This window comes from Mus pahari, chromosome 9 (genome assembly GCF_900095145.1).
Source record: "Mus pahari chromosome 9, PAHARI_EIJ_v1.1, whole genome shotgun sequence".
NCBI classification, from domain to species: domain Eukaryota; kingdom Metazoa; phylum Chordata; class Mammalia; order Rodentia; family Muridae; genus Mus; species Mus pahari.
Genome location: NC_034598.1, coordinates 48,724,443 through 48,744,702, shown reverse-complemented (window position 1 = coordinate 48,744,702; position 20,260 = coordinate 48,724,443). Strand labels below are relative to the sequence as shown.

Genomic DNA, 20,260 nt, shown 5'->3' with positions numbered 1-20,260 from the left:
TTCTGAGTAGATGGTACTGAGCCCTGCTGCACTTCTGAGTAGATGGTACTGAGCCCTGCTGCACTTCTGAGTAGATGGTACTGAACCCTGCTGCATTATCTTTACTCAGATAGTACTGTTCTATTTTTTCTGAGCATGTCTCCTTTTTCACAGGTATCTTGGCTCTCACAAGAATGGGCAAAAAGGGCAGCTCTGCCTTCTCATGTGGTCACCATGCTGGACAATTTCCCAACCAATCTGCACCCCATGTCTCAGCTCAGTGCAGCCATCACAGCCCTCAACAGTGAAAGCAACTTCGCCCGGGCATATGCAGAGGGAATGAACCGAGCTAAGTACTGGGAGGTAGGAGATTTGAATCGGGTGAACTGTTAGGAACTGAATCAGAGAGCACACACATGATTACCATGAGTGAGGCTCCAAGTTTCAGTCCCCAAAACGTGAGAATTCACTGTAAGATGGTGCACTTGTTTTCTGTTGAAGTCAGAAAATAGAGCCTGGGGTCTCCTATTTTTCCCCATCATCCTATTTATTTGAGCACTCACAGCATGTGAAGGTCAGAAGACAATTTATAGGAATTTTCTCCTCATACAATGTGGGGTACCAGGGATCAAACCCAGTTTGTTAGATGCCATTATCCAATGAGCTATCTCACCAGCCCAAGTAAGGAGAACACATTTTTTTTTTTTTTTTTTTAAATGTGTGTAAGTACACTGAAGAGGGTGTCAGATCTCATTATGGGTGGTTGTGAGCCATCATCCTATGGTTGCTGGGATTTGAACTTAAGACCTTCAGAAGAGCAGTCAGTGCTCTTCCCCACTGAGCCATCTCACCAGCCCCAAGAAGAGCTCTTATGAAGCCTTTGATAGCTAATCAACTACATTCTAGGAGGACTAATGCCAGCCACTTTCTGCAGACAACCCAAGACACTGTCAGGGCTAGAAAGGTGATCAGCATCCTGCTAATGGGATCCTGCAACAAGCTTTATTTACTGAAAATGGAAAGTGCCTACACTTGTTGGAACTCTGTTATTGGATGTGGAAAGGCCATAGTGTGCTGTCCAAGTGCATAATGTCCCTTTCCAACTCTACACAGACCACAGAAGTGCAGATTATGTAGCTAGGTTTATAAGAAGACGCCTGTTTTCTTTGTGTGTGTGGAGTTGGTGTGTGTGGAGGCCAGGGGTCAACATCAGCAGGTAGGTGTCTTCATTATCCTCTCCACTTTATCTACTTTGTCTTTTGAGACAGATCTTTCACTGAAATGAGCTCATTAAATTGGCTTGCCTGCCTGCCTGGCCAGTAAACTCCAGGGACCCCAGTCTCGGCCTCCCAGAGCTGTGCTTGTGGGCACCGTTGCTGTGCTTGGGTTTCCACGTGGGTGCTGGGGACCCAGTGAGGCTCAGCTGGCAGTGCCATCTTCTCGGCTCCTTTTGTTTATTTGGAAATAGGAAGTTTAGGGAAAGTAAATGACACACACAGATACATACATACACAACACACATACAGAAGCATACCTACATACGTCCATACACACATATAGATCAGACATGTACATACAGACACATACATGTATACACATACATACAGATACACATACACACATTATACACATACAGACATACATACACATACACAAATATCCCATACCACTTTATTAAACAGGGGTGTTGAAAGGATCTTGCTATGTAGCAGTTACTGTCTTTGAACTCACTGTATAATCCAGACTGGCCTTGAGCCCTCCTTTAGCCTTCTGAATGCTGGATTATGGTCATTTGCCACCACACCATTTTATGAGATGCTTGAGATGGAAGACACTATGTATCCTAGGCAAACACTCTTAAAGATTCACTTATGTATTTATATATGAGCCAGTGTGAGTTTATGTGCAACATATGTGTGTGTGAACCTATGAAGACTAGATGTTAAATCCCCTGGGACTGGAGGAATTAGGGGGTGCTTGTGTGTCAAAGCATGCATGTGAAGGTCTTACCATGTGGAGCCCAGGAGTTGAACTCAGGTCCTTAGGCTTTGTAACAAGTACCTTTACCTGCTGTTCAAATCATTGTTCTAGCTGGGCAGTGGTAGCACACACCTTTAATCCCTTGAGAGGCAGAGTTTGAAGACAGCCAGGGCTACACAAAGAAACCTGTCTTGGAAAACAAAACAAATAATACTTGTTATTTAATGTGTAGGTTACAATAATAGGAAAGATTGCCATGAAGTCAGTGATTCAACTATAAGTTTCATCTTTGGGGAGTGGATTATCTTGTGTGTATGAGTGTTTTTTCGTTTTGTTTTGTTTTGTTTTTTACCTACCATCACCTGCCTGCTCTTTGGCAGTAGATTACATGATGTCTGCTTGTGGACGTTGTACATCGTGGTGCGCACTAGGCTCCGCACCACGATGTACAACGTCCACAAGCAGCGTCAGATCTTGTTACGGATGGTTATGAGCCACCATGTGGTTGCTNGGATTTGAACTCNNGACCTTCGGAAGAACAATCGGGTGTTCTTACCACTGAGCCATCTCACCAGCCCGCTGAAGTGTATTTTTAGCTTCACAATTTCTTTGTAAATGGCCACATTCGCTGTCGCTAAAGCCCTGGGTATTTTGATATCTGAGATCTCTAGTTATCACTTGTCCTATGATGTTGGTGTGATGCTCTTAAAGGGGGTTGGGGATTTAGCTCAGTGGTAGAGCGCTTGAAGGCCCTGGGTTCTGTCCTCAGCTCCGGGGGGGGGGGGGGAGATCCAGTATCAGTAGTAGCCCCTAAAATTCATCTTTTAGAAATAGATTACTCGGCCGGGCGTGGTAGCACACGCCTTTAATCCCAGCACTTGGGAGGCAGAGGCAGGTGGATTTCTGTGTTCGAGGCCAGCCTGGTCTACAAAGTAAGTACCAGGACAGCCAGGGCTATACAGAGAAACCCTGTCTGAGTTCAAGGTCAGCCTGGTCTACCGAACCATCTCTCTCTAGCCCCATATTTTACAAAAAAAAATATAAGTGCCAGGTATTGAGTCCAGCTTCTTACATGCTGCATAAGTTTTCTATCAAAGTATACGTATATCAGAACCGGAGCTTTTGCTAGTCAATAATTGGTCAGCGCTTTGATGTGGAGACTAAAATGTAGAATTAACTTTAAAACATTTTTATAAAGAAATAAAGAATTAATGTTAAACAGTGGGCCGTGAGGTGGCTTACATGTAAAGGCATCTGTACGGTCCTGGAAACCTAACTTTAGTCCCCATAGAAGGGGAGAGGATCTCTGTGTGCTATGCCATGTTCCACCTCCCTCTGTGTGCCGGTAAAGGTGACATCTCCGCTCACGTTCAGTAGTGCCAAAGTTACAGCATCCTGGAGAAGACCACAATTGAGCATACCAGGGTTCATATTTAGTTTAGTTAACTAAGGTCTGGGAACCTCAGGTCTTCATCTGTGAATCTGAAGTCATGTATTTAGTGGGATGGAAACAGTGAGGATTGTGTGTTAATACCAGCAGATACTATAAACCTGGATTAAAGTGGTTTACTCAGTGTATGCTTATTGTTATTACATACCACAAAATATACTTAATATGTAACCACTCAGCATACAGCTATCAATGTAAAGGACAGTAAGTATCACAGCCCAATGCTTTGTGGGTAATTCCTTTTTTTTCTCCACCTTTCTTCTCTTTCAGCTCATCTATGAAGACTGTATGGACCTGATTGCCAAGCTACCGTGTGTTGCAGCAAAGATCTACCGGAATCTGTACCGGGAGGGCAGCAGTATTGGAGCCATTGACTCTAAGCTAGACTGGTCCCACAATTTTACCAACATGTTAGGCTACACGGACCCTCAGTTCACCGAGCTCATGCGTTTGTACCTCACCATCCATAGGTGAGCTCCAGTTGGTGTTGTGCCCCAGGGCCTGGATTGATGGGAAACTTTATTTTGTTTTTATTTTTGTTTCTTGAGACAGGATCTGTCTTATGTAGCCCTGGCTGTCCTGAAACTCACTCAGTAGACCAGGCTGGCCTCAGACTCATAAAGAACCGCCTGCCTTTGCCTCCCGAGTGCTGGGACTAAAGGCGTGCGCCACCACGCCCAGCAATGGGAGCGAGGATTGAGGTATGTTTCAAAAAAAAAAAAAAAAAACTTCTTAAAGTTATTATCTGGGAACACAGGGTCTGTAGCAAACGGGAAGAAACATCTTGTAAGGGTTGAAACTAGGTAAGAAATAAGGAAAGAAAGCTGAAAAGCCTAGGGAAATTGCCTCATATAAGAGAGTCCAACTTCCCAGGAGCGCCCTCTTCTGGTCATCATTACTAAACTGGGATGGGTAGCTGAGAATGTGTGTGATATCCCTATCAGTGGAAGTAGGAGTGGGGAGTGGGCATCCGCTGACTGGGCTCTAGGGTGTTGTGAGCCCATGAGGCCAAGATGACAAAAGAAATGTCTGTGTCATAATCAGCCTTCTCTTTCTCCCTTTGGCTCTGCCTTACATCCCTACAGTGACCATGAAGGTGGTAATGTAAGTGCCCACACAAGCCATTTGGTGGGCAGCGCCCTTTCGGACCCTTACCTGTCCTTTGCAGCAGCCATGAATGGGCTGGCAGGGCCTCTACACGGACTAGCAAATCAGGTGAGACTGGCCTTTCTCTTTGTTTCTGTTCTGTGTTTTGTTTTTACTCACATGCACTGTCTCTTATCTTGACATGCTTGCCTTGTCATGCGCATTCACATTTTTCTTTGCCCACCCTTGAACTTAACATGTAGGAGGTGCTTGTCTGGCTGACACAGCTACAGAAGGAAGTTGGCAAAGATGTGTCAGATGAGAAGTTACGAGACTACATCTGGAATACACTCAACTCAGGACGGGTAAGCAACCAGGAAAGAGACTAAGACCCAAACACTGCAGTCTGAAGAAAACTCCAGACCACTGAGACCTTGTCTCAAGGAAAAAATATAGAAAATAAAAGCAGTTCCTGCATTAGCCAAGAAGGGGCTTTCTTTTCTATAGTTTCTCCATACGTTTTCCTTGTGAATTTAGTTCTCTTTTTATGATGTTAGGGCTTGAACCCAGCGTTTTATGCCTAGGCAAGCATCCCACCACTGAGTTGTATTTCCAGCCCTTACTTCATTTATCCTTAGACATGTCTCATTGAGCTACCAGATTGACTTTGATTTACAGTCCTGCATGAGCACCGGTACCAAATCACCCTGAGAATGGAGAGAAGAACCCTCTACCTGAATGTGCCAATTGGGTTACTTTTTCCCATTCTTTACAGGTTGTCCCAGGATATGGCCATGCGGTACTGAGGAAGACCGATCCTCGATATTCCTGTCAGCGAGAGTTTGCTCTGAAACATCTACCTAAGGATCCCATGTTTAAGCTGGTTGCTCAGCTATACAAGATTGTGCCCAATATCCTCTTAGAGCAAGGGAAGGCTAAGAACCCTTGGCCCAACGTAGACGCTCACAGTGGGGTGCTGCTCCAGGTGAGTCCTCTCCTCCCTATTTTCTCTCTCCCTTGTACCACCATTGTTCTCTGGCTCGCACAAAATCAGCTCCCTAATCAGAGCAGGGGCACGGACCCCAGAGCCTCACATGTGCCCCTAGTTGAGACATGTCTCACTCAGTAGCCTTGACTGACTTAGAACTCTATGTAGACCAGTCTGGCCTTGAACTCAAGAGATTCACTGCCTTTGTCCCTAAGGGTTGGGGATGAAGGCACTCACCAGGCCTGGCACTTTTGTACTGAGTTGGTGGGGAATGTGTTCATGTGTTTTTCGAATGTAAGTGCATAAGGATTCCAGGGGTGCTGTCAAGTGTCTCCCTTTGTTGCTTTCCATCTTATGTTTGGAGATGGGGTCTCTTATTGAACCTGGAGCTCATTGATGCCACTTAGTGGTGACAAGCTCAAGTGATCCTCCTGTCTCCAGGATTTCAGGCACACGTCACAGCCCTGACTTATGTGCAAGTTAGGAATCTGAACTTGGGCCCTCAGCCTTAACTGGCAAACATTCCCAGCTGAGCTGTTTCCTTGGCCTCTGACCTTAAATACATGGATTTTCAGGTCTACGCTACCAGGCTCCTCCAGAGCAAGGACTCTTCTGTGTCCGTCCTCACAGAGCCCTTTGCTGCAGTTGCTGTGGCAGGGGCTGGGGTTGAGCCCTTGCCTGCTTTGTGACTGCTTTCCCTGGTGTTGTTTTTATTTAAGGCTGACTGGGCTAAGCCTGAGGAAGAGGGCGGCAGGGGAGGGTTCCCATGTTACTGTGTATTTGTATGCACCACTCATACAAGGCTTCCCATCTACATCGACAGTACTATGGCATGACGGAGATGAACTACTACACAGTCCTGTTCGGAGTGTCGCGGGCACTGGGTGTGCTGGCCCAGCTCATCTGGAGCCGGGCCCTAGGTTTCCCTCTAGAAAGGCCCAAGTCCATGAGCACGGATGGTCTGATGAAGTTTGTGGACTCTAAGTAAGGGTAAAATGGGAGACTGGGGGGAAACTGACTATAAGAAAATGAGGAAGCTTAAAAATAAAGTGTAATTTTGTTTTGTTTCAGGGGCCTTTAAGACTTAAGATTAAACTGTATCTGAGGCACTGAAAATACATTTGAAGTTAAAATATAAATTAAGACTTGAAAGACAACGTGACCCCTTCTCCCCTCACCAGCTCACCTCCCCCTCCTGGTATGAGCTGCCCAGCAGCTGTAGGGTGACCGGGACTGAAGCGTGTAGTTAGGTCTGGCTACCACCCTCTCTAGAGCAAGAGTCTGGCTCCTCCTCTTTAGGTTAAAGCAGGTTACAGAAAAGCTGCGGTCCTCAGTGAATCAGCTTTGTTTCTGCTGCCCCCAAACCATCTACACCAGGGACAGGTCCCCTTTATTTCCATAAAAATCATGCTGGATGTCAGCTGTGTCCAACACTAGGGCCTTTTCCCATGTGCACAAGCCCCTCCTACCTAGCAAGGTCTATTGGTTAGCTGGAGACGCTTTGGCAACTCTATGCTATAAGATGACCATAAATGGCATATTTATTGTGACCGGCATCCAACATTTGAGTTATTTCTCCTTTTAAATTATACCATTAAAGTTGAGGTCTGGGGAGTCGTGTTCCCTCCAGGCCTCTATACCTGCTGTGCCTCAAGCTGAGGATGCTGGGGGGGGGGGTCTCCCTGTCCCGAACTCAACTAGGGTCCTCTCTTAGCAGGTCTGTCCGACCTGTGGTCTTCCCGGTCGTTTGGCTTTATCAGTACTTAATGTGAACTAGGTCTTTTACTTCCATGGAACATAAGCCACTATCTTCTGACCTTGGTTTCTCCTGTTAATATGCTCTGGCACGGAACAAGGGCTCAGGAATGACCAGCCTCTTCGGGGTCTGGTCCCAGGTGTTAGTCTTTCCTTTTGAACAGCAGTTACAAATAGTTCCTATTGAATATTATGTGGACCTAGGGCTGGGGGGCATTCAAAACAGTAAGCCTTCTTCTCATCCCGTGTCAAGGAAACGGTCCTTTATTTATCAGTGTCTTTTGCTCTTCACTTAAGTAAGAGCTCATAGCACAGCACTTATTTTAGCATCCCCATTTGCACAGATTTTCAGTGACTCAGAATGCTCTACTGCCTTTTCTTTGAGAAAGGGTTGAGATACACTCCTGTTGTGCCCCCTCCTTATCCCAAAGCTCCTGCCTGTGTTTGTATAGAACCCAACTCCGGCACCACCACACTGTTGAGATGGACACACTGTAAACCCCTGGGTAACTAACTGTTAAAGTCATGATGCAGACTTCAGGTTGTTCTGTATAAAATGAAAAATAATAAATGTTTTTATTAACAATGTTTGAGCTTGCTCTTACGTAAGGCCTGGAAGACTCGTTGTGAGGAAGGGGTCTGGCTAGCAAGGTCTACAGCAGTGATTCTGAGCATCCCTCTTCAGGCAAGCTGGACATTCAGAGGGAGGCTGATTTCCAAAGACTTGAGTCTCTCCCCAAGGTTAAGAAGTCTTTACCTTTAACCCTCTTCCCTCCTAATCTGGACAGACCTCACAAGTGCTTGCCTGACTAGGCCAGGAGCTGGTCTAGCCCAGTGGGTGAAAGGAACACGAAGTCTACCAAGGACAAATGTAGGACACTAGAGGGCGCTTGTAGTTAGTGTGTCTCCTTGTTTTCCTTAAGGAGGCCTCCAAATAAGTGTGGTCCTCGGAGGCATTAGATACATGGGAAGTCTAAGACCATATGAATCTGTCCTGAAATTCCTGCTATAGATGACTCTATGGAAATGTCTATAAGTAGGCGAGAGGGTAGGTAGTCCTGGCTTACAGGATGTGCTACTATAGTGAGCAGGGACACTGTGTCCAAGAGGCTGTCTTACACCTTTACTCATGCAGGAAAGGAAACTATGACTCTCTTCTGCTTATTATGTTATCCCCCACCCCACCCCAAGAAACAGTATCCCACTCCCCCTCAAAAAATGACAAATTCACACTGTCACCATTTATTGAAGTTTTATAAAAACTCAGGCCACATGGAAGAAAAAAAAAGTGCATCCCAACAATATGGACCACACTGTTGAGTGCTTTCTCCTCCTCTGCTCTGTGGCGCTGTGGTAAAGCAGCTCCTCACCTTCTACCTGTCAGACAGCATGGATGTGTTCCTAAACTGAGGCAGGCTGCCTTTTCTCCTGAGAAGCTTAGCAGGGTAAAGGTTTCTTGCCAGCCAGTATCTGTGTGTCAGGAAGTTACTACTGTATTCCCCTGACCAGGCACAGAGACGCGACAGCCCTGGTTTTTCTTTGGTGTGCAATGGCCTTGGGCATGTGAGGCTTTCAGAGTGTGCCTGATGCTTTCCTGTGTATTTGTCTCACTTCCTTCCGTACCTGCTATCTTTCCTGTGCTCAGACAGCATGCAGCCCAGTTTAGGAAGAATTGAGAGGTAATTAGACCTCTCAGAGCAAGAGCCAAACCAAATAAATAAAATTGGGTGTGAGGAGGGGTTAGAGGCAAGGGAACAATCCCTTGTCTCAAGTTTGGTGCACTTCATGGAACATGAGTTCACGGGGGATGGCTGTTTCTGGACCAAACTTGGTTGCTGCCCGGCGCTCAAAAGCAGCAACATTCTGTTTTACAACCTCATCAAAAAACATGGTCGCCAGCTGGGAGTGGAGCAGAGAGCGAAACTCAAAGGAAATCTGGAAACACAAGAGACAGAAACATCAAGACCGTGGTGGGTAGCCCCTGGCCAAGTCAAGGACACTGATCTGTGGTCCCTTTTTCTCCTCTTTCCCTCCAAACATCACTTAAGAATCCTAACTTAGAACTGAGCAAAATGTAAATCTAAGATGGACTTCTACCTCTGGGTACTTGACGACTCGAAGTGTTAAGTGTTCAGTTGTACCCTCAGTCCCAGGCCTGTGTCACAAAACCTGACTCACCGAGAAGTCCACAGTGCAGGTTCGAGGGTAGGAGGGAATACCAGGGCTGAATCTCCAAATAGTCTCTAAGTGGTTGAAGAGCTTGCCGTCAGTGCAAACAGCCTGGAATAAAATACATTTGTCTAGTTAACTCCTATTGTTAAGGAAGAGGAGGGGTAGTGTTAGAGCAACAGTTCTTAACCCTTAGGGATTTATCAAATGATCCTTTCACAGGTCACCTAAAACCATCAGGGGAAATTTTACATTATGATTCATAACAGCAGCAAAATGACAGTTATGAAGTAGCAACAGAAATATTTTTGTTTTGTTTTTTTCGAGACAGGGTTTCTCTGTGTAGCCCTGGCTGTCCTGGAACTCACTCTGTAGACCAGACTGGCCTCGAACTCAGAAATCCGCCTGCCTCTGCCTCCCAAGTGCTGGGATTAAAGGTGTGCATCACCACGCCCGGCCAGAAATAGTTTTATGGTTGGGGGCTCACCACATGAGGAACTGTATTGAAGGGCCTTAGCATTAGGAAGGCCGAGAGCCACTGGGGGGGGGTTTTGCTCCGTGGAGCCACTTACACAGCATATGTGAGATCCTAGGCTGGCCCGCATGACTCAAAATAAGTAAAAGTGGTTTTCTTCCATTTAATGTTATATTTGGTTAAAAAAAAATTAACACATAGACATCAAGTAATTACAGGAAAAGCCAAAGTAGTCTTTGACCGTGAACCTGGTAAGGAACATAAACTTCCTGGGGAATCCCTCCCAGGCAAGCCTCACCTTGACCATGTGTGGTTTGACCATGGAGACAGCAGAGGTATAACGTTCCAAGACAGGTGGGAACCCAACCTCCAACTGGGCTTTCAGGTGGCCCTTACGGCTGGATACCACCAGTGACTTCTTACACCACGGCACAAACTCTCGGTACTCCTGGACATTGGACACCACCTCAAACATCTCCTGCATTGAGTACCTAGGGCAAGAGGAGTCGGAGGCCAAGGAACTGCCGGCGAGGCAAGGCTTCCTTGCCATCGATTGGTCTTCAAATAAGACCTTTGCCCACTAACCCAGGAACACAGACAAACCCGGATGATGTGTTTTACAGTTAGAATGAGAGCTTTCCACCCCCACCTGGCAAGGTCTCATGTAGCCCAGGCTAGCTTTAAACTCCATATAGTTGAAGTGATCTTGAACTTATGATGTTCCTGCCTCTACTTCCCAAGAGCTGAGATTACAGATGTGCACACCACACCTGGCTTGTGTTAGGGACCACACACAGCCTTGTGCATGCTAGGCAAACACTCTGCCAACCGAGACACATCTTCAGACCACAATATTATTTTATCCCAATACAGACTGTACACAACAGGTTGCCAGTTTTATTGATAGTCATATCTCAAATTTTCCTGTTTTGTATGGAACATGTACAGATCAGAGAACAACTTGCAGCGGACAGTTCTCCATTGTGTGGATTTGTGGAATCTCTATCAGGCCTTCAGGCTTACTGGCAGGTGCCTTTACACGCTGAGCCATTGGAGTTTTTAAGTCTTGTATAGCCCAGACTGACTTTAAACTGTGGAGCCCAAGTTGGCTTCAAATTCCTGATCCTCCTCGCTCAACATCATGAGTGCTAGGAACATACCTCTACAGCTTGCCTATAACACAGTGGAGCTGGTAATACTTGGTTCGTGTGCTCATGAGGCCTGAATGAGACAATCTGGGTAAAATGCCTATGTATGGACTGGAGATGGAGCTCAGTATCAATGGTAGATGCTTGTTTGGCATATGGGAAGCCTTAGGTTCATTCCCCAGCACCACATACATGGGTGGTGCTAGAGCAATGGCTGCTCTTGCAGAGGACCCAGGTTTGATCCCCAGCACCCACACCGGGGAGCTCACAAACGCCCTGCTGTCTTTTTTGAAAAATATGTTACTCCAAGCAGCATGGTATTCACAAGCCTTTAATCCCAGTACTAGAGAGGCAGGTAGATTTCTAAATTCAAGGACAGCCAGGGCTATACAAAGAAACCCTGTCTTGGGGCTGGAGCGATGGCTCAGTGGTTAAGAGCACCAGCTGCTCTTCCAGAGGTCCTGAGTTCAATTCCCAGCAACCACATGGTGGCTCACAACCATCTATAATAGGATCTGATGCTCTCTTCTCCTGTGTCTGGAGACAGCAACAGTGTACTCATAAATAAATGCCTTTTAAAAAAGAAAAAAGGACTGGTGATATGGTTCAGTGGGTAAGAGCACCCGACTGCTCTTCCAAAGGTGCAGAGTTCAAATCCCAGCAACCACATGGTGGCTCACAACCATCCTTAACAAGATCTGATGCCCTCTTCTGGAGTGTCTGAAGACAGCTACGGTGTACTTACATATAATAAATAAATACATCTTTAAAAAAAAGAAAAAGAAAAGAAAAAAGAAACCCTGTCTTGACAAACACCAAAACCAATCATTATTATTTACTATATAGATGGCAATCATAGGAAAGATTGCTAAACAGTGAGTTCCAAGACAGCCAAGGCTACATAGAAAAATTCCGACTTGAGTATTTTACATCTATTTGTGTATGGGAGCATGTATGCCACAGTTTGTACTGGAAGTCAGAAAACAACCCTCAGCAATTGGCTCTCCCCTTCCACCATGCAGATCCAGAGGGGTCAAACTCAGGTCGTGAACCTTGGCCGTAAGTATCCTCACCTCCATCGCCATTTCACCACTATCCTTTCTAGATAGATCTAATTGTATAGCCTGCAGTGCAGATTAATGGGCTGAAACCGATAGGGGTCCTCCTGCCTAGGGATGCTAAAGCTGTAGGCTTCTTCCACCACCAAATTTTTAAAAATGAATGTGTATGTTTCGAGGAGGGGATGTTCACGAGTGCAGGTGCCCACAGAATCCAGAACAGGACATGAGATCCTCTGGAGCCGAAGTCACAGGCTGTCTAGTGTAGGTGCTAGGAACTGAACTCAGCAGTGCAGGCTCCTAAACATTGACCCATTTCTCCAACCTCCCGCCTCAATATTTTTATAGTTAAAAAATTTTTAGGCTTTTTTAAAAATTATTTTATGTGCATGAGTGTTTTGCCTCCATGTTTATCTGTGCATCAAACATGCTCCTGCTTGAGGTCATGGTAAGCCTCCAGGTGGGGCTGGGAAACGAACCCGACCCTTTGCAACAACGAGTGCTCTTTATCACTGAGCCAACTCTCCAGTCCCTATAGTTTAATATTTTATTTATTATTATTATTATTATTATTATTATTATTATTATTGGTTTTTCAAGACAGGGTTTCTCTGTGTAGGCCTGGCTGTCCTGGAACTCACTTTGTAGACCAGGCTGGCCTCGAATTCAGAAATCCGCCTGCCTCTGCCTCCCAAGTGCTGGGATTAAAGGCATGCGCCACCACTGCCTGGCTTAGTTTAAAATTTCAAAAGCATTTTTGCTATAGCTGGACATGGTGGTGCATGCCTTTAATCCCAGCACTTGGGAGACTGGCCAGCCAAGCCTAAATAATGATTCCTTGTATCAAAACAAAACAAAAGCCTGACATCCTGATAGAGTAAAGCCCATTTAGTCCAGTGCCTAGGAGGCAGAAGCAGGCAGATCTCTGAGTTTGAGCCCAGCCCAGACTACATAGTTCCAGAGGAATATAGTGAGACCTTGGCTCAAACAACAATAACAAAAATGTGACTTAAGTTCTGTAACAGAGTGGTTTCTTAGCATGTTCAATCCCCAGCACTGCAGAAAACAGCAGCGTGGTGGCACATGTCTATCATCCCAGCTCTAGGGAGGTAGGTGGAGGCAAGATACAAGTTCTAAGTTTTCTTGACTGTATATCAAGTTCAAGGCCAACCCTAGGCTATGTGAGAGCCTGTCTCAAAATGTGTCTGTGTGTGATACGTATGATACAGCTCTGGCTATGTAGTCTGTGTCAAGTTTAGATTACAGGGTGTACTACCTTTCTATGATGTAACACAATTCGAGACTAATACACGTGCAGAATAACTAAGGTGGGAAATTTAGGTTGAAAGGCTGGGAGTAAAAAACGTTGCTGGGGAGACGAGTGGCCCAATATGAATCTTACCCACTATTGGTACATATTTATTTGGAGGGAAAAAAATAATGCTCACCCCATGATCCTACGCTCCGAGTAAGCCTTTCGCTTGTTGGTAAAGGGGGCAGCAAAGCCCATGAAGGAACGACTAGGAGGTAGGCCAGCCTCCGCTGCCAAGGCCTGGGCAGCGCGAGGCAAGAAGAGGTTACAGGAAATCAGAAACCTAGCGCCAAAAAGAAAGGAGAGGCAGCGTCACGATTCTTTTTTTGTATTCAACCAGTTCCAGGTGAAGGGGAAAGAGGGATGCATCATGGAGGAAGGTCGTTCGGGCAAGCTTTTCTCCCCCTAGCACCTGCTGCAGCTAGCTGGGCTAGCTGGGCTGGCTGGCCAGGCAGTCACGAGTGCGAAAGGTCGAGGGCGGCTGAGGACAAGGCCAGGGGTGGGGATGGGAAAAAGAAGGGCACGTCCGAAGTGCCAGCTGCCTTTGGGGCAACACTACTGCTGCAAGCAAACTGAAGCATCTCTGACGCCAGGGACAGGCCAGGCACATCAAAGCCAGAACGCCGGCGAAGGCCAAGAAGTGGCTGGCACGCACCCGCCCCGAGCATCTAACTTGTACACGTATCTCCAGAGCTCCGTTCGAACTCCCAGGGCACCACCAATTCCAGCCCTTCTCCAGCCTGCCGTCTAAGGGCTGCCACCCTCCACCGCTGAACTTCGGGGTGCCGGGCGACCCCCTCCGGTCCTGCGCGGACGTCTGTGCCTGCCTCTCACCTCATTGGCCGCGGCAGCCGCGGAGGGCCCGGGGGCGGGGTCGGGACGGAGCGCGCGCCCCGGCAGAGCGAGAAGCCGCAGCAGCTCCGGGCGGCCGCGCGCGTCGGGGCCGGGAGCCTCCGCGCGCCCGCAGAGGCCATGCGCACGCCCCTGCCTGGCACTCCGGGCGGCGGCGAGCTGCAGGGGAGGCCGGGCAGGAAGGGCGGCGCGAGCTCCGGCTGCCTTCGCCCTGCTCCGGCCCGCGCGCCGGGTAGGCTGTCACTGAAGCGGTGACCGCAGCTCCGGGTCCCCTCACGTCACGCCGTTGCCAGGGATCGGGAGGAGGGAGCGCGAGGAAGGAAGGGGCAACGCTGCCTGTCGGGAGATGTAGTTTCTTTGACACCTCTGGCGTGAAAGAAAGGGCGCTGGGTGCGTGTCTGAGGAGCTGCAGAGATGGCTCGGGGGAGTGAGGTCGCCTGGCACAAACTACTTGGCGAGTCTTTGGTCACAGGACCTGATACGTAGACGGAGAGGCGACGTCGTGGGCGTGTCAACGGCAGATGGCTGTAGATGTCCAGAGGAACGTTTCTCAGAGCCCTTTAGAAGGAGAGGCTCTTTTCATCCTAGTGGCCTTTGCAGTGCCTGCTGCCGGTTTAAGTCTTTGGAAAAGGATATTAACGTTGCAAGTTCTGGGCTGACTTGCATAGTCTCTCCTCGATCTACACGCCCTTCTTCCTTCCTCCTCCCTCTCGTTATTCGAGACAAGACAATTCAGGCCTTGAATTTGCAGTGCTCCTTCATGAACGAACGTCCCTAGGAGCAGAATTTCCTCCCTAATATTTATGGAAAGAAATCTGAGGCAGAAGCAGGAGGGTCGCCACAAGTTCCAGGCCAGCCTGGACTACCTACCAAGTTTTAGAGTAGCCAGCTCTACACATGAAGCAAACCCTGCTCTCAGACCAAACCAAACATAAGAGATGGTTTGTTTGTTCTTTGAGACGCCCTCACTATATAAGCTTGGTTGCCCTGGAACTCTTGGATATCGTTCTGCCTCTTAGCTGATGAGATTACAGACATGCGCCCCAGGAAGGGACAGCTTTGGGGTGTCATGATCTTATTCTATAACCTGTGCTGGCCTTGAACTCATATGCACCTTCTTGCCACCTCTTCCCAGTTGCTGGAATTACAGGTGTGAGCCACTACTAGCCGAAATTTACTTTTAGAGAAAAGCACCATCACTGTCTGGAAAAATGTGTACTCAGTGGAGGATGAGACATCACAGGCAGAAAGCCCAAAGGTGAATATCACGTCCCAGGGTTCAAGGAGGAAACAAGCGCTCTTGGGAAAAGTATGACCAAAGGAAAAAGAGAGAAGAGAGATAAACTGCAAATTAGAAAGAGATTAGCCTAGACGGGTGCGAGAGCAAGCAAAATTCTCCGGACTGCCAGAGAGCAAGCTCTGCTTTCCCTCCGCTGGGTTAAAGCTCCCCACATTGATTCGAGCTTTGTCTGACAATGGAAATGTGCTGGCAGGAAGAAGACCCGCCATCAAAGCTACATTGTGATACAAGTCAAATGCTTTACACAAATAAGGTCAGAGTCAAGAGGAGGCTCCCAGATCTCTCAGTGGGTAAGGGTGCTTGCCACCCAGTCTGATCTGAATTCAATCCCCAGGACCCCCCATGGAGAGAACCAGCTAAACACACATACAACACACATGTGTGTCCCCCCCACACCATAAACACACATTCACATTCTCATGTACATACACATTCACATTTATACACTCACACACACACACATTCTCTCACACACACATACCATGTACACACACATACTCATTCTCATGCGCGCGCGCGCACACACACACATACACACAGAGAGAGAGACTTTTTTTTTTTTTTTTTTGTTTTTCGAGACAGGGTTTCTCTGTGTAGTCCTGGCTGTCCTGGAACTCACTCTGTAGACCAGGCTGGCCTCGAACTCAGAAATCCGCCTGCCTCTGCCAACCAAGTGCTGGGATTAAAGGCGTGCGCCACTACGCCCGGCTGAGAGAGAGAGACTTTTTAATAAAAAGTTGGGTTTTTAAACGACCGAATGAATGTTTTGTCTCTTTTCCTTTTTGCTTTCTTCCACCTTCCTGGGGTGGGGATGTGGGGGTGTGGGGAGCATGAAACCTCCAGATGCAGAATGATTGCATTTCTAACACTTTTCCTTCTGAGCCCTTCAGGGAGAGCGGGCTGTGTCCTCATTCCCACGTCCCTTCCCTTCCTTTCAGTTCAAAGGTGGTGCTCCTTCAGCGTATGACCTTGAAGGGCAGCCTACTCCTTCCAGCTTCATTCTCTGGTCTGAACCCACCTCCTCTGACGTCTGAGACAGCTGCTTGGAGTGAGGAGTAGGGTTGGGCAAAGCAGGGACATTAACTGGGATACATGACTGAACTGTGACCTCATTAACACCGCCTTAACAGAGTTAACTGCCTCAGAATCCCTAAGGCCCAGGAGTCCTACAAAGCCAATGTGCTTGCTGTTCTCCAAGTAATTAAATAGCTAATTACTCCCATTTAATCCTTTCCTAGTTCATTCCCCTCACCTCTTGTTGTCCTCCTGACATTTTACACCAATAACTTCTTTTAAGTACTGACTTCAGAACACCTCCTCCAGGAAGACTCTCTTGACTGAGCCCATATCAGTACTCTGTTCTGAATACTGGAATTCATAAAAATAAGCATGTATCATATTTTCTCCTTGTTTTATGTGTTGTGTTATATTTTCCTGGCTGTAAACATTTCAAAAAGAGACACTTGCCATAACTTTTTCTTTAAAAACACAAACAAAAATTTTTTGTTTGGGAGCTGGAGAGATGGCTCAGTGGTTAAGAGCACTAGCTGCTCTTCCAGAGAACCTGAGTTCAGTTCCCAGCAACCACAGGGTGGCTGACAATGATCTGTAATGGGATCTGATGCTCTCTTCTGGCATGTAGGCATACCTACAGGTAGAACACTCATATACATAAAAAGTAAAATAAAACCTTTTGTTTGGTTTTGAGGTAGGGTCTCATATAGCCCAAGCTTTCCTCTAACTCATAATTTAACCAACAAGGCTGACCTTGAACTCCTGATGTCCCTCTTCATGAGTGCTGAGGTTACTGCTTGTCTTGCCATACTCGACTATAACTTATTTGTTTGTTTTGAGTCAGGGTCTCTCTACATAGCCCTGGCTGCCCGGGAACTTCCTATGTAGACCAGGCTGGCCTTGAACCCTCAGAGATCTGCCTGCCTCTGCCTCCCAAGTGCTGGGGCTAAGGCTATTTGCCACCACACTAAAACGTCTAAGTTTCTACCTACCGCCCAGTTAGTGTGGTAAAGCATATATACTGGATATTTACATGTGTTAGTGTTGTGGGGTACCCTTCAGAGAAGGCTACCCAGTCATAGGTTTAAGTCAACAGAAAGGCTTTACTAGCTGGTTGGCAACTACACTGGGTGTCTGGGATTCCAGTGTTGCTCCCAGCCTTTCTCAGGATGACTTTTAAAAAGATTTATTTATTTTTATGTATACGGACTCACTGTAGCTGTACAGGTGATTGTGATCCTTCATGCGATTGTTAGGAATTGAATTTAGGACCTCTGCTTGTTCCTGTCAACCCTGCTCTCTCTGGCCCAAAGATTTATTTATTATTACAAATAAGTACACTGTAGCTGTCTTCAGACACACCAGAAGGGGGTGTCAGATTCCATTACAGATGGCTGCGAGCCACCATGTGGTTGTAGGATTTGAACTCAGGACCTTCTGAAGAGCAGTCAGTGCTCTTACCCACTGAGTCATCTCACCAGCCCTCAGGGTGATCTTTTAAATCGCAAAAACCCATGTCCTGGTTGGCATGCTTCAGTTAACCAGAACAGTTAGCTGGAACTACAGAAGCCAAAAAGCAAAGTTAGCACATTTAGGGACTTGCCCAGAACTATGGACTTTGATGGATTAGGCCCTTTGTTTTCATTTTGGCAACTAAACTCTCTGTGTGCCAAACTTTCTGGCTTGAATGATACTTCCATCATGGAGTTGGTTATGCTAAGGTCTGGAGGGCCTGTTATGTTATAAGCCTCTGTGTAGATGCTGGGACTTGAACCCAGGTTCTCTGGAAAAGCAGGCAGTATCCCCAAATGCTGAGCCTCTACTCCCAGCAATTTCTGATTTTTAAGGTCAGGTCTTAGTAGTCCAAGCTGACCTGAATGTCAAGGCTGACCTTGAACTCCTGACGTTCCAATCTCTACCTCCCAAGGGCTTGGATTACAGGAACGCGTTACCATCCCCAGCAAGTTCACAAATATCCCGTTCAGAAGTTGAACTCAGGACCGTCCTCATAGCCGGCCTTTGTCAACGGTTCCATCCCTCTCCACACATTCCCTCGGAACTCCAGATGTGTCAGTGTTACTAAGCCATTTCCTCTCTTTCTTCCCTGGGACATCCTCTTTCTTGCTCTACATAACGTTAGAAAGTAACCTCTAGTCTTTCCTCTTCCCGTCTGCCCAGAGATTCAGTCTGACTCTCTCCCTGGTTCACCCCACTCCTGAGCCAGGCCTCAGCACATGACTCCAGCTCCACCCCTGACTGAATTCTCAGGTTACTAAGAGCTATTTTGAGCACTAGAGGCTGTGTGCTACCCTCCTCCTCTTGGGCCATATCCTAGCTTAGGCCATCATACCCAATGGCCAAGCAAGCATCCATGTGACACTCAGCTTCGTTTTGTTCCTATCTCTTCCCTCCTCCTCCTCTCCCTCCTCCTCCCTCCTCCTCCTCTCCCTCCTCCTTCTCCTCCTCCTTTTCTTAGTCCTCAGATATAAAGTGCCAGTTCCCAACGCTTATTTCCCAGTCTTAGAAACCCAACTAACCAACAAACAGTAACAACAAAAATCAACACTTGTGTGTGAGGCACTTTTTTTTCAATTTGTAATTCTATGAATCAAACCCAAGGCTTCTAACACGCTAAGCAAGCACTCTTTCATTAAAAAAAAAAGTTTACATTTATTTACTTACTTATTGTGTCTACACATAAGCATTGGAGCGCACTTCTGTGTGCCATAGCATTTTTTTTTTTTAAAGATTTATTTATTATATGTAAGTACACTGTAGCTGTCTTCAGACACTCCAGAAGAGGGCGTCAGGTATTGTTACGGGTGGTTGTGAGTCACCATGTGGTTGCTGGGATTTGAACTCTAACCCTAACCCTTCGGAAGAGCAGTCGGGTGCTCTTACCCACTGAGCCATCTCACCAACCCTGTGCCATAGCATTTGTGTAGAGATTAAAGGGCAGCGGGCAGACGTAGATTCTGCTGTTCTGCTACACGGGTCTCAGGTAGTAAACTTAGGCCATCCACACCATTTTAACACTTAGCTGTATCCTTATGCTCAGCCGTCTTTTCTGTTTTATTTTTATTATTTTTTGTTTGGTTGGTTTTTCCAGACAGGGTTTCTCTGTGTAACCCTGACTGTCCCAGAATTTACTTTGTAAATCACAGTGGCTTCGAATTCACAGAGATCCTCCTGCCTCTGCTTCTTGAGCTCTGGGCTTAAAGGCATGCTCCACCAACACTGGGATCTGTTTTATTTTTATTTATGTATATATGTGTGTTTGGGGGGAGTTGGAGGGAGGTGCTGCATGTGAGTGTCGGTGCCTGAGGTGGCCAGAAGAGGGCATCAGTTTCCTTGGAATTACAGGGGGTTGTTGGCCACCCAATGCGGAGCCTTGAGTGCTCTTTCTGGATAAGCTCTCCTTCCAGCCTCCTTAGCTCTCATTTGACTTTTTGAGACAGGACCTCACTAAGTTGCCCCCACTGACCCTGAACTCAGTCTACAGCTCAGTCAGGACATAAACTTGAGCTCCCGTGCCTCAGCCTCCTGAATGGCTGGGATGACAAGTGTATATCTCCACAACCGATGGTCCCGCGTGGTGTGGAAGGTTGAGCCTGAGCCTTCATGTATGCTAGGCTCTAGAACCATAACCTCTTTTATTTTTAATTAAAAATAATTTTAAAAAATATTTATTTTT

The 20,260-nt window shown here is 46.9% G+C and overlaps 2 protein-coding genes across 2 annotated transcripts in view; one reads left to right on the top strand and one right to left on the bottom strand.

The window, feature by feature from the left end:
- The window catches only part of Cs (citrate synthase), a 21,907-nt gene extending 15,343 nt beyond the window's left edge, over positions 1-6,564 (top strand). Inside the window, exons 5-10 of the mRNA XM_029542025.1 lie at positions 87-342; positions 3,680-3,879; positions 4,495-4,624; positions 4,759-4,860; positions 5,271-5,480; positions 6,307-6,564. Coding sequence (XP_029397885.1) covers positions 87-342; positions 3,680-3,879; positions 4,495-4,624; positions 4,759-4,860; positions 5,271-5,480; positions 6,307-6,471 — 1,063 coding nt within the window. The 3' untranslated portion in view covers positions 6,472-6,564. The remainder of the gene's footprint in view (positions 1-86; positions 343-3,679; positions 3,880-4,494; positions 4,625-4,758; positions 4,861-5,270; positions 5,481-6,306) is intronic.
- Positions 6,565-8,464: 1,900 nt separating this feature from the next.
- On the bottom strand, positions 8,465-14,723 carry Coq10a (coenzyme Q10A). Its single transcript, XM_021205251.2, has 5 exons — positions 14,235-14,723; positions 13,537-13,683; positions 10,181-10,373; positions 9,417-9,518; positions 8,465-9,173 (listed from the first exon to the last, which is right to left on the bottom strand). Exons 1-5 carry the CDS (start codon positions 14,372-14,374, stop codon positions 9,006-9,008), a joined length of 750 nt encoding a protein of 249 aa, XP_021060910.1. The 5' UTR covers positions 14,375-14,723; the 3' UTR covers positions 8,465-9,005.
- Between the last annotated feature and the right edge of the window lie 5,537 nt (positions 14,724-20,260).

Coding starts and splice junctions, on each gene's coding strand:
- Coq10a (XM_021205251.2), bottom strand. CDS start 14,374: ATGGCCTCTGCGGGCGCGCGGAGGCTCCCGGCCCCGACGCGCGCGGCC. Junction 13,684..14,234: donor CGGCTGCCGCGGCCAATGAG/GTGAGAGGCAGG, acceptor TTTTGGCGCTAG/GTTTCTGATTTCCTGTAACC. Junction 9,519..10,180: donor TCAAACCACACATGGTCAAG/GTGAGGCTTGCC, acceptor ATTTTATTCCAG/GCTGTTTGCACTGACGGCAA.